The following is an 18,248-nucleotide window of genomic DNA, read 5'->3' on the forward strand; positions in this document are numbered from 1 at the left end:
GACAGCCGAAGCAAAGCAGCCAGCCAACCAGCTGGCCACCCAACCCACTGGCCTGCCGAGCATGTATTACATGTTCCAGAATAACTTCTCTTTACTTAGGGCATACGTTATAGAACATTCTAGCAGGATGACACTACCAGTGGTATCAAAATTGAAAGGATGTTACACATTGGTTAGTATTGAGGTTTTTGATATTTCCTCAGCATGTCTTGTGAGTGGCGGCATATCTGAAGCTTGCTTGTAACTCGGATTTTGGCTTGCAACTCAAAGCATAAAATCGACTGAGCAACGGCTCGTAACTCAGTAAGTTGGGGCACTCGTAAGTCAAGGTATCACTGTATTAACTTTTAACCTACAGTATTCTCTGCCAAAATATAGCTCTTAAATATTTCACAAGACAACATAATATGAAACAATGCTCAAATAACTTAGCAATTTTTTTTTAACTCTTTACTTGAGTATCAAATTCATAATTATTTTATACAATAAATTCCCATAGAACAAAATAACAGCAATTACAGTAATAAATAAACGAATAAAATACAAAAAGCATCAAAAATAGACACCATTTAACCTTTTAAATACGTACAGTATTTAGCTGAAGAAATGCATTATAAACTTCTTAAATAAACAGGTTTTACACTAGAGACAAAAGATAAATGAAGGTATGTTTAACCAATGGTTAATATTTACAACTTGAATGACGAAGTATTTTATATAACAATACAGTAATTCTTTCATGGACAAGTTCAAAGAGATTTCAATCTCACTCTGCAAAATATGCACACTTCTGCCAGCACCTCCAAAGGACACTACAGTATTTACTGATATACATATGTGCAAAATTTACATGTAAATAATTAAAACTACTCCACAATACTGCATCTGTAACCTGACTTACCTTGCTGCCCACCAGGTATATACTAGTGTATCTAGTTTTGTTACCTGTTCTCTTGTAAATGTAAAATAAAGACAACACAAAGGATTCTATCATAGTTAAATTTCACATCCATTGCTTTATGAAACCAGAACACAGAAAAAATAAAACACTTAAAATACTGAGCTTATGTTCATGACAGTTCCACAGCATATTTTGCTGTGTATTACATGTATAAAAAAGGGATTGAGAATATGATATTGTGCCATAATATGAAAAGAATCCAAGAGCAGAAATAGCTGAATATAATCACCTCTTCCAATGATTGGTTTTATACCTCTATGCAGGCAAAAATACAAGTGCTCAGGTCATTACACAAACTACTTCAATATTCCATCTCAAAACAAAAAAAAATTTACATTCAAGAATAAAGAGTCCAAGCCACAACTCCTTAAGTAGGACAGCCTGTAAAGTTGTGCAGTAAGTGCTTTCCATTCATTTATATACAATAATTAAAATATAACAGATCTGTACTACAATAAATAAGCACCAAGAAAGCTTAATCCACACAGCTATCAAATTCTTTATCCCTTAATTTGTGTACTTGGGTCTAATTACAAATCCGCATATTCAGCAAGGTTCAATATTAAAAAAGTGACTGACTAGGCCTTACTGTGATGAGAAGTATATAGTATGTAGTTTGTAAGTTGCACATTATTAGGGGGTGATGCATCTTTAACAATGCAAACTTGTACTTAATGAAACACTTGCTCAAAATATAGCAGCCACACAAATAACATTTTATGCTACATGTATGAATTCTCATTTTCTTAAATCTCATGTCCCATGCATCAAAAATTTTAAACTCAAAAATATAAACAAAACTGCTTTAGCCTGTCTCAGCTGGGAGCCATTGAGTCAACTTCACGTGGGTGAACATCCTTAACCACCAACCACTGACACGCTGAACAAAGAAGTGATATTGTCGCTTTATTTATGTTGACTTGAACACTGTCAGTACTATCATAGTGCCGAGAACAGCCAGGACACTCCATTTTGTTTATGCGACGATTCATAAAAACATCATACAAAAGAACTGAGCACCGAGGTATACCAATATTATTATGCAGGGTCTTTTTTTCAACATTCACTGACACAAAATTTTTTCCCTTATCAAATGCACCATTAAGGGGAAGTTTGGTTTTGGCATCATTTGTATCACACGTTTTCAAAGATTTATGGCATTTTAAAGTGGCTTCGATAGCTGCTTTACGTTTTGGTCTTGTTGAATGTACATCTTGGTTTTTTAACACAACTTTTTTATTACATAAGCTACTACTATAACAGCTGTAATTATCTGTTGCATATATACGTTTAATGACAATACTACACTTCTTCATCTCAGCAACAACTGAATGATCACTACCTTCACTAAGTATACTTGTCACTGATGATGCTGAAGTCTCGCTACTCTGACTACACCTCCTACTATCGCAGGATGCACGTGAGGCACTAGTTGAGCTGGCAAAACTTTCAATACTTGGAGCTGGTGATGGAGATTTCAAGTGTCTACCTTTCAATTTTCTAGTTGAACACAAAGGAGTTTGACTTTGAGACTCTTTTTGCAACCTACTACTCTTACGCACTATGCTGACTGTGACTGGCTGCACGATTTCATTTCTCTTCTCTGGAAATCTTTCACACTTCACTACTGTGCTATCATCATTTTCTTTTAGTTTTACATCTACACAATCATCGACTGTTGAAACTCTGGTTCGTAATGGATTAGAAATTGTAATTCTAAGTGTTTTTTTCATAAAATTCTTGTTTGTATCTAGTTTAGGGTCTTTTGACTCGCTACACATCTCAGAGCTTCTTCGTTTATTTATCCTTTTAGGGCTTGAAGATAAAGAAGTTTTGCCATCTTCTTTTAAATGTAATTCTTCTTTTACTATCTTTTGTTCATCATCCTTACAAACTTTATCTGACCCTTCTTCACTACACATATCCTCTCTACCATTTATTATGCTGTCTATTGTCCAGCGGGTATATTTTGCCATAGGATATTTCACTGAATTCCTGCTATCTAATCTCAATTCAGTAATGCTTGCATTTTCTGTACTATTATGTCTGTCATTTTCACTTCCTAAATCACTATGAAGTAATTTCATTTTTATAACTATTCTTTCCTGAGAACTAGGAGAAGCTCCCGAGTCAGATTTTATAGAAGAAACTACTGAAGAAAGTTTCTCAGGGGACCCTAAAGAATCAGAGCAGCTGGGAGATCCAAGAGAACTATTATCTACAGGTGATGTAACACATTTTGAATGTACTGGAGATTTATTTAGGTGCCGAGGTGTTGGACTTGAAGGAGCAGTTTCACAAAACTCCTTTGGAATAGCATCCAGTGAAGTTAACTCCTGATTGGACAACTCTGTTTCTTCAAAATCTCTGGGAAGATCTGTAGGACTCAAAGAAGCAGATTCCATAGGCAAATCTCTTAAGCTTTGTGGCAAATCTTCACACAATTGGGTAGAATGATTTGTACCAGAGTGAACAGATATTTCTGTACCTGAATCAAGATAAGACTCACCCATACCATGAGGAACAGATTCTATCACACCTGAGTAATCTGGAGAGTTTGTTGCATCATGATAAGCCCGTGCAACATCAGTATTTTGAATCAGAGATTTCTCTGGCAGATAGCCATCTCTATTGGCAGAAAGAATGTCTGAATCTCTACTCCTGACTTGAACATCAGCATTTTTTGCATCAAGGTTTGCTGAAGAATATACTGAACTTAAACATTCAAGGGATTCACTCCTGTTACAAATAGCACTCTCTCTTACTGGAGAATCACTAGAATCATTTGTACATGAGTAAATAGGCGATTCTCCAGTATCTGAATATGAGAGCAGCTCCCCAGTTTGCCAAGAAGCACAAGAATTTCTTGTATTTGTATATCCAGGTGATCTTGAGCTTGGAGATAGAGAAGATTCTCTGAAGCTGTCACAATCAGACACATTTCTTGGGGTACAGTAATGGGACGAATCTCTAAAACTCGGGAGTCCTAGACTGGTGTTATCATTTTTTCTAAGTAAGTCATTGGGACTAGTGTGCTCAAAGGATTCAGTAAAACTAGGAAGGGCTGATGATTTTGTATAGCTGTTAGCAAGGCTTGCTTCCATGTATTTTAGGTCAATGGGTGGCTCATCAAGATTCATATGCTGAGAATTGACTCTGAAATTTGGAACAGTTTGAGATTCTCTGTAACCATTATCTTCTACTGGTTTATCAGTGCAAACTAAATTAGAAACATTTGGTTGTCTACAACCTGTTGTAAAATTAAGCATTTCTTTAGAGTTAGGATTAATAGTTTGTTCACAAGAGCTATTAGGATTTATTGAATCTGTAAAACTGTTGTAGGTATCTGGATCTCTGAAAGTTGGGATATATGGCTGTTTTGGAGTGGTACTGTTTACAGTTTCCTGAAAACTTGGAAGAATTTGTTCTCTTGGGCTAGTATGGCTTACATTTTCTCTGAAGGAAGGAAGAACTTGCTCTCTAGGGCTGGAATGGGTACCAGGTTCTTGAAAGCAGGGAAGAACTTCAGTACTAGGGCTAGCATGGTTTACAGGTTCTCGGAAGCTTGGAAGGGCTTGCTCTCTAGGACTAGAATTGCTGACAGGATCTCCAAAAGAAGGAAGAATTTGTTCTCTAGGGCTTGTATGGTTTAAAGATTCCCTAACATTTGGAATAACTTGCTCTCCAGGGCTAGGATGACTGATAGGCTCCCCAAAAGATGGAAGAATTGGTTCTCTGGGACTAGTATGACTTATATTCTCTCTGTAACTTGGAAGAACTTGCTCTCTGGGGCTGGAGTGATTTACAGTTTCTCTGAAGTTTGAAAGAGGCTGTTCTCTGCAGTTACCAAGGTTCAGAGTTTCTCTGAAGTTGGGAATTGCTGATGACTCCATGTAACTGCCTAAAATATTTTGTCCTCTGTATCCAGCAGAGCCAGATTGTTCTTTAAAACTGGCATGAGGGTTTTGTTCTCTGGTGCTTGTATGAGCCTGGAGTTCACCCATGTTAGAATGCAAAGGCATATCTCTATAGCTATGCGATTGTGAACCTCTTGAATTATCCTGTGAACTGGACTCTCTAAAATTACTGTAACTGGGAGGTCCAGAAGGATCTCTGTATGAATGTCGTAAGGATGATTCTCTGAAATCAGGAAGCACTGGAACTTCTCCAGGGGTGACTCTGGAATGTAAAGATGCCTCTCTATAGCCAGGATGAACAAGCGAGTCACCATAGTTTGACTGTGGGTACTGTTCTCCTAGGACAGAATTTATTGAAGGAGTACCAGTATTTGAAGGCAAAGGCAATCCTTGGTTGCAATTTTGCAACAACTCTCTGGAGCTATGATTCATAGGCAAATGATTGGGGGTACTATAACCAGAAAATTCTCTGTTGTTAGCATGCATAGAGAAATCTCTTGATGCATGATACATCATCATGTCAATAGAATTTTCACGAAATTCCCCAGAGTTTGTCTGAGCATTATATGGCCCACTACTTGAATGAGGGGTATATCCTCCAGAATTTATTTGAGTAGGGAAATTGCCACAACTTGAATGTGTACTGAACCCCTCTGAGTTTGTCTGTCCAATGATTCCTACAGGATTACGGGATGAGTATTCTCCAGAACTGGCATGCTGAGGAAATCCACATGAATTAGTCTGTGTTGGAAATCCTACAAGGTTAGACTGCATGGAAAATCCTCCTGAATTGGAATGCATGTTAAACCCTCCAGAGCTTATTTGAGGAGAGTATTCATTATTATTAGTATGAGAGGAAAACTCCCCTGAATTGTTGTAAGTTGGGAATGCTTCATTGCTAGAACACCCAATAAATCCTGAAGAAGCTGGGAGTGCAGGGAACTCATTAGAGGTAGTACTTGCAGAGAATCTATCAGAACTGATCATGTGTGAAGAGATTCCCAGGGAGTTAGCTTGAGATAGGAGAGCCGCTGAACTAGTGCGTGGTGCAAGTCTCTCATTACTTGATTCTTGCAGGGGTCCTATAATATTGGACTGCGGAGAGACTCCCATTAAATTCATCTGTGAAGATTGTCCAGTGGAGGTAGTAGTGACCGATTGTGTAGGAAGTCCAGACTGAGAAGGAATGCCAGACCTTGACTGGGGAGATACATCAGCAGAGCTTGAGTGAGGAATCATTCCTAAAGATCTTGATTGTGGTGACAAGTCTGCCATCCCAGATTGGGGAGACATCCCTGTATACCTTGAATGTGGATGAATTCCTGTATGGATAGATTGGGGAGAAAATTGAGCAGACCTAGATTGAGGTGATACATCTGATGATCTAGACTGTGGAGATACAACTGTGTCAACAGGCCTTGACAAACCCATTTCATTAGATTTAGACTGCGATAGCAAGTCAACTGTCCTGAACTGTGGAGACACATCAACAGATTGTGACTGTGGTGACATTTTTGCTGTGCGAGACTGTGGAGACATCTCGGCAGGTCTTGACTGTGGAGACATTGTTGTGGATTGTGCATGTGGAGACATGTCAGATCCCAACTGAGGAGAAATTTCTTTTGACCTAGACAACAAAGATACATCGACAGACTTTGAGCGATTAGGTCCTAGAGAATGTAGTTGTGACTGATTTTCTACAGGCCTTGACTGCTGTGGTGTAACTTGTCTAATACGAGGAGAAAAAACAGCTGATTTGGATTGAGGAGGCATACCAACCGAATTAGGTCTCTGTGTGGGTCCTTTCGGAGTTGTGTATCTTAATGATTCTTTAGTATTCAGATATCCATGCAGTCCCCTGGAGTCAGTGGTCACTGCATTTCCTCTAAGGTTTGCCTGCTTAGCAGCCCCTCCAAGAGTGTTATTCAATAAAGGCCCTCTGGGATGTGAATGTGCAACAAATCCTTTTGGTGTATGTGTACTTAGTCCTTTTAGAGTTTCATCCATTTTGAGGCCTCTATTATTTGTTAGTGTTCCTGGAGATCTTAAATTTGAGTTCATGGCCATTCCTCTGAAAGCTGGATGTGAAGAATATTTTGAATTTGGATGTATGGTAATACCTCTAAAATTTGTTTGAGTAGATCCTTTTGAATCTGTAAGCACTGGGAGTGCTTTTGGACCTGCCTGAACAAGTGCTCCTCTTGAATTCATGGGTCTATAGAAGTCTTTTGATACTGAACGACCAATATGTCCACCTGAAAAGTGTTGAACTGATGACCCCCTTTGCATTCTGATAGATGCAAGTCCTTTCAAGCTATAACTAGCTGACATAGATCTGTTGGCTGACTGTGATAAAAAATTTCCACTTGATACAGAAACCTGTGGATTTGCTGTAATTACAGAGCTACTGTTAATAATCCTATCTTTTTTGGCATTCTGCATGGAATCATTCTTTGTTTTGCCAACTGTCTCTGCATTATCAACAATCCTCCTCACAATGGTTACACCTCGACTGGCTAATGTTGATTCAATCTCCATTGCTGATCTTTTTACACATTTATTAGCACAATTTTTTTTAGCAGAAGCTGATAACTCATTTTCACTTTTTTGTCCAGTATCATTATCCTGGTTACTACTAACAGAAAGTTTGGTTTGAGGCTTTGTGTGATCTTCAGAATTTGTGATGGAAAGTCTTTCACTTGACTCCTTTCCACTTCCATCATTGGGAGTTGATCGTTTTTCTTTCAGATTAACTGAGCTCTGGTTCAAACTATTTTTTTCTAAGGAAGGAAACTCTTCAATTTTCTCATCAATAATTTCTATTTCAGGATTACTGTTGCTGACTATGTGATCTAAATGCGTAGTTCCTTTACTTTCATTCACTTCTTTATCTTTCTCTTTTTCATTTTTTTCACCCACTTCAGGTGCACTCTCATTTTGTATAACTATATCGGTAGTTTCTTCATCTTGTTTTTCCTCTTCTGCACTCACATTTACTACTTTTTCATCACTCACTCTAGTTTTTTCCTCTGCATCTTCATCAGCTACATGATCAACATCAGCTTTTTTGTCTTCTAGGCTTGTCTCGTTCGCATTTGATACTTCTAGCGTGCTGTTTTCAATAAGCTCTGGATCTATAGATTCCTGATTTTGGACCTCCTTGCATGACTCTGATATACTTTGAGCACCGTCAGTTTCAACACATTCTTTATCAGAGCAATTTTGGTTTTGGGTTATTTCTTTATCACTCACAGCCGTTACTCCATCTGTCTCCACACTTTCACTTTTCTCTACACCTGATGTTTCTTTATTTTGGTTACTTTCATCACTCGAACTTTGTTGCTGTGGTGTCACACAATCACTGTTATCTGTCTCGTGTATGTTAACAGTATTATCATCATTTTGACTCATTTCCCCGTTTACAGTCACCTGTTCTGGGGTTTGGTAATCCTCACTTTCCAATTTCTCTCCCTTACCATCATTAACGTATATCTCAGGCAAGCTGAGTGGTATGGGGCTGGGGCTGGAGACATAAGGTGGAGATGCCAGGGAAGACCTCCTCCGTGCTACCAGCGACCGCAATCCTGGCATCGCTTCAACAACTCAGCTGTAACTAAAAAAAAAAAAAATGAACTTTAAAAATATTCTTTGAACTTACTATCATATTAAATTATTTTTGTATTATAAGCAAAAGTCTTTTAGTATTGTATCTAGTAAGTACATTGTAATGCAAACCCCCCTATCACTTTAAATGTTAACTGTAAAACCTACTTCACATTATTGTAAAGATGCCTGTTTGTAGGTGAAGTGCTCTTGATTCAAGGAAGTTATCCTCCTTTTCCTCATATTAAGCCTGATTACCTCCTATTTCCCTAGTAATGTATGATCCCTACATATTTAGTATTTACCTACGAATATACAGTACAAAACTAATTTACCGGCAACAGATCGTCTGGCACCTCTTTCAGTCCAGACAAAATTATAAAGACTATTTTTTTGCCAAAATAGTTGACCTGGCAGCCACAGACGACATTGTATGTAGTGTGCCTTCACTTATATTGTTTACACTACAGTTGATTGTGATCTTGATTCTGTGGGATTCTTAGAATACAGTGGACCCCACCTTACGATATTATTTCATTCCAGAGGTCTGTTCGGGTACCGTTATAGACCGAATTTGTTCCCATAAGGAATATTGTGAATTAGATTAGTCCGTTTCAGACCCCCAAAAATACACGTACAAAAGCACTTAAAAAAATACACTTACATAATTGGTCGAGTTGGGAGCTGATCATAAGGCGGGGGTCCACTGTATTTTGCTAATAATTAACTTTTGGATAGGATAGGATAGGATAGGATTTCGTTCGGATTTTTAACCCCGGAGGGTTAGCCACCCAGGATACCCCAAGAAAGTCAGTGCGTCATCGAGGACTGTCTAACTTATTTCCATTGGGGTCCTTAATCTTGTCCCCCAGGATGCGACCCACACCAGTCGACTAACACCCAGGTACCTATTTGCTGCTAGGTGAACAGGACAACAGGTGTAAGGAAACGTGTCGAAATGTTTCCACCCGCCGGGAATCGAACCCGGGCCCTCCGTGTGTGAAGCGGAAGCTTTAGCCACCAGGCCACCCCTGCAGCTCAAGTGAAATTTTTAAATTTACCACTTAGGGAGTGGTAGTACTGCAACATTCTTTGTAAGTATAGTAATAAATAAACTTGTTTTATTTATACTAATGTTTAATTTAAGTTTCCAATAGACCATGGTGGTTCAGAGTTGTATTGTTAAATTATTGTTACATGGCCTCTGTTGGTCTGGCAAAAATCAACATACCAGACAAGTCTACGAACCAAGGGTGCTGGAAAAATTGGTGTTGTGCCTTTAATATAATAATGATAATAATGCACAATGCATATTATTTACTGAATACATTATCTACTAAAACCATTATCAATGAGACATACTGTATGTTTATTGAATTTATATCATTAGTAAGTTTATTTTGACACAGGTACACGTAAGTACAATTATCATACATAGTGTAAATTACCTAAAATGACCCAAAAAAGTCGAGTTACTTATTTCCAAGTACAGCTGGTGGAATAGTTATTGAATTGAAACCCTGTACTACTTATAAAAATAAAGAATGTTTTGGTGTCAATTTACTGACTAGGAGTCAGGTTGGAAGCTAAGCCACACTTATAGACAGCTGCCATTGAAATCTGGCAAACAATATTACTGCACCTGTTCTTGCTGCCATGGATTCTAAGGCATTATACCTTTCAGCAAACTGGTAAAAGAACAGTTTATGTGACTACAGTACATTAGCCAATACAGTGGACCCCCGCTTTACAATCAGCTCCCAATGCGACCAATTATGTAAGTGTATTTATGTAAGTGCGTTTGTACGTGTATGTTTGGGGGTCTGAAATGGACTAATCTAATTCACAATATTCCTTATGGGAACAAATTCGTTCAGTAATGGCACCTGAACATACTTCTGGAATGAAATAATATCGTAAACCGGGGGTCCACTGTGTATATTTTCTTTTAATTTAACCAATGTGATTCAAGCATTAACAGATAATCTCATGGTCACATCTGGCTGCATGACTTACACCATACTTTCAACAGTCAGCAGTGACACTACAATACATTGCCTAGGAATTATATAAGAACATAAGAACATAAGAATGTAGGAACACTGCAGAAGGCCTACTGGCCCATACGAGGCAGGTCCTTATCAAAACGACATCTACCTAAAGCTACTCAAGAAATAACTCCCGTACCCCTTGACACCAATCAAACCCAGCCCCTCCCACTCATATATTTGTCCAGTCTCTTCTTAAAGCTACCCAAGGTCCTAGCCTCTATCACCCCACTGGGAAGACTGTTCCACGCATCTACAACTCTGTTAGAAAACCAGTACTTACCTATGCCCTTTCTAAATCTAAATTTATCCAACTTAAATCCATTATTCCTGGTTCTTACCTGGTTCGACACCCTCAGTACTTTATTAATGTCTCCCTTGTTGATGCCCTTCATCCACTTATACACTTCAATGATATCTCCCCTCATTCTACGCCTCTCCAGAGAGTGGAGATTTAAGGCTTTAAGTCTATCTTCATACGGGAGGTTCCTTACACAGTAAATCATTTTAGTCATTCTTCTCTGTATGTTCTCTAATGAGTCTATGTCCATCATGTAGTAAGGGGACCAAAACTGAGCAGCATAATCTAAATGAGGCCTCACTAGTGATGTATAGAGCTGTAAAATAACTTTTGGACTTCTGTTACTTATACTTCTTGAGATAAATCCAAGTAATCTGTTGGCCTTGTTGCGCACACTAAGGCACTGCTGTCTTGGCTTTAGATTTCTGCTTACCATGACTCCCAAGTCTTTTTCACATTCTGTATGACCAAGCTCTACTTCACCTAGATTATAGCTTCGAGGGTTATTTTCATTACCAAGGGCAAGTACCTTACACTTATCCACATTAAACTTCATCTGCCATTTTTCAGACCAAGACATTAATTTGTTCAAATCGTCCTGGAGTTCATTGATATCCTCCTCAGAGTGAATTATACGGCCTATCTTTGTATCATCAGCAAACTTACTCATGTCACTAGTAATCCCTTCATCAAGGTCATTAATGTAAATTAGGAACAGGAGAGGGCCTAAAACTGATCCTTGTGGAATGCCACTAGTGACTAATCCCCATTCAGATTTCACTCCATTAATGGTAACTCTCTGCTTTCTATTGGTAAGCGATGCCTCAATCCATGCTAGAACTTTACCTCCTAAACCATGAGCTGCCACTTTTCTTAAGAGTCTATTGTGAGGTACTCTGTCGAAGGCTTTACTAAAATCCAATAAACAATATCATATTCCTTATCACTGTCAACTGCCTCAAATGTTCTATTGAAGAACGTCAGTAAGTTTGTCAGACAGGAACGACCTCTCGTGAATCCATGCTGAGATTCATTTATCAAGTTATGCTCTTCAAGGTGACTTCTGATAATGTCAGCTATAATTGATTCTAATAACTTGCCCACTATAGATGTCAGGCTTATTGGACGGTAATTTGAAGGAGTGGACTTATCCCCTGATTTGAATATAGGAACCACATTAGCCATCTTCCACAACTCTGGCACAACACTGGTAAGGATGGACGCATTGAATACACTCGTTAATGGCTGACTAAGCTCCATCTTGCATTCCTTAAGTACCCTTGAAAACAACTCATCGGGTCCCGGGGACTTATTTTGTTTCAGTTTGTCTATCTGTTTAATATATATAACAGTAAATTCTCAATTTAACAGACCCAAATTTAAAACACTTCGAAAGGAACAAAATTCAACATTTCAACTGAACTGGATACAATGGACTAAGTCCATAAGTTACAAAACTGTCCAACATTGTTGCTAACATGGCAAAATAATTTCGTACCTATTTGCCACAACAGTCATTACCACTTAGTTCATTAAATCAATGGTTTACTGAATTAATGCCTGTTACTTATAAGTTATATACAGTACTTGCTGTTTAGCTTCCTGCTCAGTATTTTATTATCAAAGAATTTTATACTGTAATGCAATAACTTTGAACTTAAAAATTAAAATAAGAAACACATTAAAAACATTTCAAAATAACAAGGTAAAAATTTCCTCTTTAGTAAATATGTCAGCTTAATTGGATATTCACTAACCAACTAATTTAAAATAATAATCTTGTATTAAATTATGAAACAAAGCATTACACCAAGCAACAAAGAATGCAACAATATATCTATATTGTGATAATGGTTTGAGGGCACAACAGTAAATACAGTATAACAGATGTGAATTGTGCAAGGGGATGTATTCATTAGAAGCATTTTTGAATAGAGGAGTAACAGTACTTGTCATCAGTTTGCATAAAGTAAATGCACCTTAATGGAAACAAGTCACTGACTTTTTTTGGGTTATCCTAGGTAATCTACACATATGCTGCTATGTATGATAATTTAGGTAACTGTATTTACCGTATATCACGGCTTATAAGACTTGTTTTAGTTTCAATGGTTTGGCATCAGATGTAACTGGGAGAGCTACAGCCCACCCCACACCCCAAACTTATAGCTCCCATCACTGACCTTCAGTTTATAGGATGCACGGTAGTTTTTGGAGACATTTCATGGAAAAAAAAAAATGCATCTAATAAGCTGCGAAATACGGCATGTGTTACCAGCACCTGAATAAACTTACTTACCATTTGGTTGTACCTACCTAAACAGAATAAGAATAAGAAGTCTATTTTAACATGATACATGTTTGTACAAAGGAGTATGACAATTCGGAGTACATGCCGAAAGTCCCTTTAAATGCAAAGCATTTCAGGCAAACTTAAGACTAACTTAAGATTAATAAGGCAATAATAATACGAGTAATTTTGTACATATGGTCACTTAGGTGAGTAATTTTAAATTTAGGAGTTTACAATGAATACAAGAGAATTGAATATTCTATTAGTTCATGCTATATGGCTTTAATAAGTTTGATAGAGAGGAATTACAGTTTTGATTATTAACCTAAAGCTGACATGTTTGGGAGGATTACATACATGTATATTGAGAGTAAGTACACATTGCTCATATAGGTACTCCTCACTTAATGACAAAGTTCTGTTCCTAATAGTAGGTCGGTAAGCAAACTGGTTATTAAGCAAGGAGCCACCCCTTACTGATATTCCAAGCATACTGTACTGATAGTGGGTTTGTGTCAACCATCTTTAGGAATTGTTTTAATGTCACCTTTGTACCATTTATAACATTTTTAGTATATTAAAAATAGAACTTGGCATTAAAAAACATAAAAAAGTAAAATACACGTACAGTACACTGGTCGGAGAGCTGGTCGTAAGTCTGAGCGGTCGTTAAACAGGTATGTCGTTAAGTGAGGAGCACCTGTAATGATTTACCTATGTTCATGATACTGAGCAAATGCATGTATAGTTTTTACATATGTATTTATGATGGGCTGGGATAGGCTAAGGAATTAAGGTGTTTTTAATGGTAGTTTTGAAAATGCTAGCTGAGTCAGTGGTTCTGGAGATTTCTGGCAGAGTTCCAGATTCTGGGCCCTTTATATACACTGAATTTTTGAAGAGATTTAGCCTGACACAGGAAATGTCAGAGAGACTATTGTGCCTAGTATTATGTCTATAGGTCCTATTGCAACTGTCAAGAAAAGTGCTTTGGGATTTATATTAGAACTGATTGTTCTTTAAATGTAGTGTGCACATTAGGATGAGTGAATGTTTTGTATAGTGAGTAGGTTTAGGTCTTTGAAGAGTGGGGGGGGAGTGAGTGTTGTCTAGCAGTGGATTATGTGATCACTCGCACTACAGTTTTTTGTTGGGTTATTACTGGCATTAGGAGATTTGTTGTTGTGGAACCCCAGGCACAAATAGCATACGTGAGATAGGGGTAGATTAGTGAATAGTATAGTGTAAGTAGTGTTTAGTGGTACATAGCAGCATATCTTTGAGAGGATGCCAACTGTTTCAGATACTTTTTTTTGTTATGTATTGGATATGGGTGTTGAATTTCAAGTTGCTGTCAAGGTGAAGACCCAGAAATTTTCCCTCACTATGTTTAGCAATAGGGGTGTTGTTCAACATAATGTTTAATTGGACCTCTCCTGTTCTACTCCCAAACATAACATAGAAGGTTGTCTACAATAAGTGTAAATTTACTGACAGTCATCCAGGTTATTTTTATGAATTCTTCATTAACAATAGTGTTGAGTGAGGAAAGATCAGGGTGGGAGATACATTAAACTGTGATTGATTAGGAACTTGTATATCTATGTTCCATACTCATAAGATAAGATTTTTTTGAATTTTTAACCCAGAGGGTTTGCCACCCTGGATAAGCTGATAAAGTTAGTGTGTCATTGGGAATCTTATTTCCAATGAGTTCCTTTAATCTTGTCCTTCTGGAATGCAATCTACAACAGTTGACTAACACTCAGGTACCTACTTATTGCTAGGTGAACAGTGACAGTGGGTGTAAAGAAACATGCCCAACGTTTCCACCCAAGTTGGGGATTGAACCATGGGTACTTAGTATATGCGATGAGTGTGCTGCCAACTGAGCCACACGAATATCACTCCAAAGAATATGATATATTCATTGAATGAGTACCCCCACACACTTTTAAAACTATCTTTATTGTACCATTTTAAACATTACAATGCAAGAACCATCTTGAAACACAAACCTGCCACCCTCAAAATTCCATACACCAATGAAAACATTTTGGGAGGTATGACCTCAGCAGAACAGTTAAAAGTATTAACTCAGCTATTAGAAACTATGAATACACAGGGCAATATCTACACACAAACACCATAATATATCAAATTTTCAGCAGAAGCAAGAGAAATACAAAGACAATGATTCCATCAAGGACCCCAATGAAAATAGGTCACTGACCTTTTTTGAGCTATCCTAGGTAATCTACATATGCTGCTATGCATGATAATTTATGTAATGGAATTTATGTGTACCTGAATAAAATTACTTACTAAGCAACCAACAGTGACAACAGTCATTACTGAACCAACACAATAATTGTGAAAATACTACAACTCATAGAGTAAAGTAAACTGCAAGCATCCTGAAGGAGGAGGAACTGGTTACTGGATCATGTCCAGGCTAGTCTTAAAATTAAGCAATTCAAGAATACAGCCAAAAAATATTTAATGAATGAAGCTATAGAAAAGGAGGATAGTTATTTCTTTTACTGTTAATTCATAATTTGTTCTTGATTTGGTGTATTAATTTTATGCTGATTTACTTTTATTAACAACACTAAGAAAAGAGAATAAGACATCACGTATATATGCCTTTATAAAAATAAAAACATTATGTAGCTAGAGAACACAAGGACCTCAACAAAAGTAAATCACATTGTTAAACTTTGGGGTTATCCTAAATTCAGTTCTACATAATTTATAATGTAAAACCATGTAAAAGCTTAAAATTAAGTACAAGACCTAAATAAACACTTACTTACTAAGAATAGAGAAGCAACCAACACTCATTTTTTCTTCATTCTCATTTCTGGCTAAGTGCCAAATTTTTCCATGATGACATTTCCTTAAACACCACACTCCAACACAATTAGACTCATCCAAAACAGTTCTGTTGACCTGTGTTTATCACTGTGTTTGTTAATACAGCAAAGAATACATCAGCTGAGAACAAATTTTCCTATTGATGTCATTTTGGCTGTGTCCCTTTACTTTGCTACTGGGGAATTCACTTCACTGGAGGCAGCGGGCCTACGGGTTTATCACGTAGGTCAAGAGAGCGTGAACATTACATGTGTGAGGTGTGACGATGCCCGTGGTACAAGCACTCACATAACTAACCAATATAACCTTGGCATTCCAAAACTGGCCTCAAGCAACTCCGTGTTGGGTTGAGCGCCAGCGCCACCTACAAATCTTCCTCTCTCCTTCCCCTACCACGCCGCTATCTCACAATATCAATCCAGCAATCAATACTTCAATCACGCCCTTACTTCGGTATTACATCCAACTTTATCAAGGGTACTAATTAAGAAGTAGGTCACTCAAGTAAACGCAGACAATCCTTCTGCGCGTTCACTCGGCGCGTCCCTGGCTTTTGTTATGGTAAGAGTCGGCGATTAATTATATGGCAAATAATAAATCAAAATGGCAAAATCCTTCATGTTCTTGCTGATTACAAATACTACATCAATGAGATAATACAAGAGCTAAGCACAAATATTTATAATTTATTTACTTTGTTAGGCGAGTTTGGAAGATTGACTTGAATCGCAAAACAGCAGCGGTTCTTTTGACTTAGTTAATCTGGAAGAGAAAATGAAACTGAAAATTGAAGTTCTATTTCTTAGAAGCATACGTGGAAGTTACAATGGTTGGGTTTACAGCTCAACTGGCTACAGTTTAATGACATTATGATACAAATCCTGTTTGATACAAATGCACGTTGAAATGAAAGCCACTTCCAATATACAGCATATATCGCAAACTATTCCTAAAACTTAAATGCTGCTTAAAATAATGCAGTGCAGCGCATGAGGAAAATTTCACTCATGTACACCATTGTGAGAGCTACATAACTGCGTTATATGGCATTATTGAAGCTATGTATCTTTTTCCAGCTTCGTATGGTAACACAATGACTAATCATACCCACACATGGACAGATAAACAATATCATTGTCGCTATCAGAAAATATTAATAATTAACGTTGAGAACGTCTAAATATTCATTGCCCTTCACATACTTAATTTTTTAACATCAGAATGCTAACTTATTGCTGCCATATCGATTTTTGGAACCTAAACATAATTGAACATACATTATTGTTCGCATATATGTTTAATGTGACACCTAAACCCGTGCAGTCAAATTTTCCAGATCTATCTATACATAGATTTGAGGGATCCGTTATTTTTTATTGTTAAAATTTCACACACTGTATTTCACGGATAACATTTTTTTATAAGAACATAAGAACATAAGAAAGGGGGAACACTGCAGCAGGCCTGTTGGCCCATACTAGGCAGGTCCTTTACAATTCATCCCACTAACAAACATTTGACCAACCCAATTTTCAATGCTACCCAAGAAATAAGCTCTGATGTGCAAGTCCCACTCAAATCCAACCCATCCCACTCATGTATTTATCCAACCTGGTTGATCAGGCGCTGATCCACCAGGAGGCCTGGTCACAGACCGGGGCGCGGGGGCGTTGACCCCCGGAACTCTCTCCAGGTAAACTCCAGGTAAACCTAAATTTGAAACTACCCAAAGTTCAATAACCCAACTAGGTAGACTGTTCCACTCATCTACTACCCTATTTCCAAACCAATACTTTCCTATGTCCTTTCTAAATCTAAACTTATCTAATTTAAATCCATTACTGCGGGTTCTCTCTTGGAGAGATATCCTCAAGACCTTGTTAATATCCCCTTTATTAATACCTATCTTCCACTTATACACTTCGATCAGGTCTCCCCTCATTCTTCGTCTAACAAGTGAATGTAACTTATTGTAATAAAGTTGGTAGAATTACCGACAATATGTAAAGTAAAAGGACACAAGTGCAACTAATGTGACATTTAAATGTCACATTAGTTGCACTTGTGTCCTTTTACTTTACAGAATGTAACTTAAGAGTCTTCAATCTTTCTTCATAAGGAAGATTTCTAATTCTATGTATTAATTTAGTCATCCTACGCTGAATGTTTTCTAACGAATTTATGTCCATTCTGTAATATGGAGACCAGAATTGAGCTGCATAATCTAGGTGAGGCCTTACTAATGATG

General features: G+C 37.5%; 1 protein-coding gene across 4 annotated transcripts; it reads right to left on the reverse strand.

Annotated features, from left to right (window-relative positions):
- Positions 1-474: 474 nt before the first annotated feature.
- Positions 475-16,556, reverse strand: LOC128686667 (serine-rich adhesin for platelets). 4 transcript variants are annotated; one of them, XM_053773685.2, is made up of 3 exons: positions 15,940-16,556; positions 13,752-13,823; positions 475-8,491 (listed from the first exon to the last, which is right to left on the reverse strand). In XM_053773685.2, the coding sequence occupies exon 3, from the start codon at positions 8,467-8,469 to the stop codon at positions 1,777-1,779; it is 6,693 nt and encodes a 2,230-aa protein (XP_053629660.2). In that variant the 5' UTR covers positions 8,470-8,491; positions 13,752-13,823; positions 15,940-16,556; the 3' UTR covers positions 475-1,776. The 4 variants fall into 4 exon arrangements, with proteins under 4 accessions (XP_053629660.2, XP_053629658.2, XP_053629659.2 ...); XM_053773683.2 differs by having other exon boundaries at positions 15,936-16,556; XM_053773684.2 differs by lacking the exon at positions 13,752-13,823.
- Between the last annotated feature and the right edge of the window lie 1,692 nt (positions 16,557-18,248).

The sequence above is a fragment of the Cherax quadricarinatus genome, chromosome 12 (assembly GCF_038502225.1).
Source record: "Cherax quadricarinatus isolate ZL_2023a chromosome 12, ASM3850222v1, whole genome shotgun sequence".
NCBI classification, from domain to species: Eukaryota; Metazoa; Arthropoda; class Malacostraca; order Decapoda; family Parastacidae; genus Cherax; species Cherax quadricarinatus.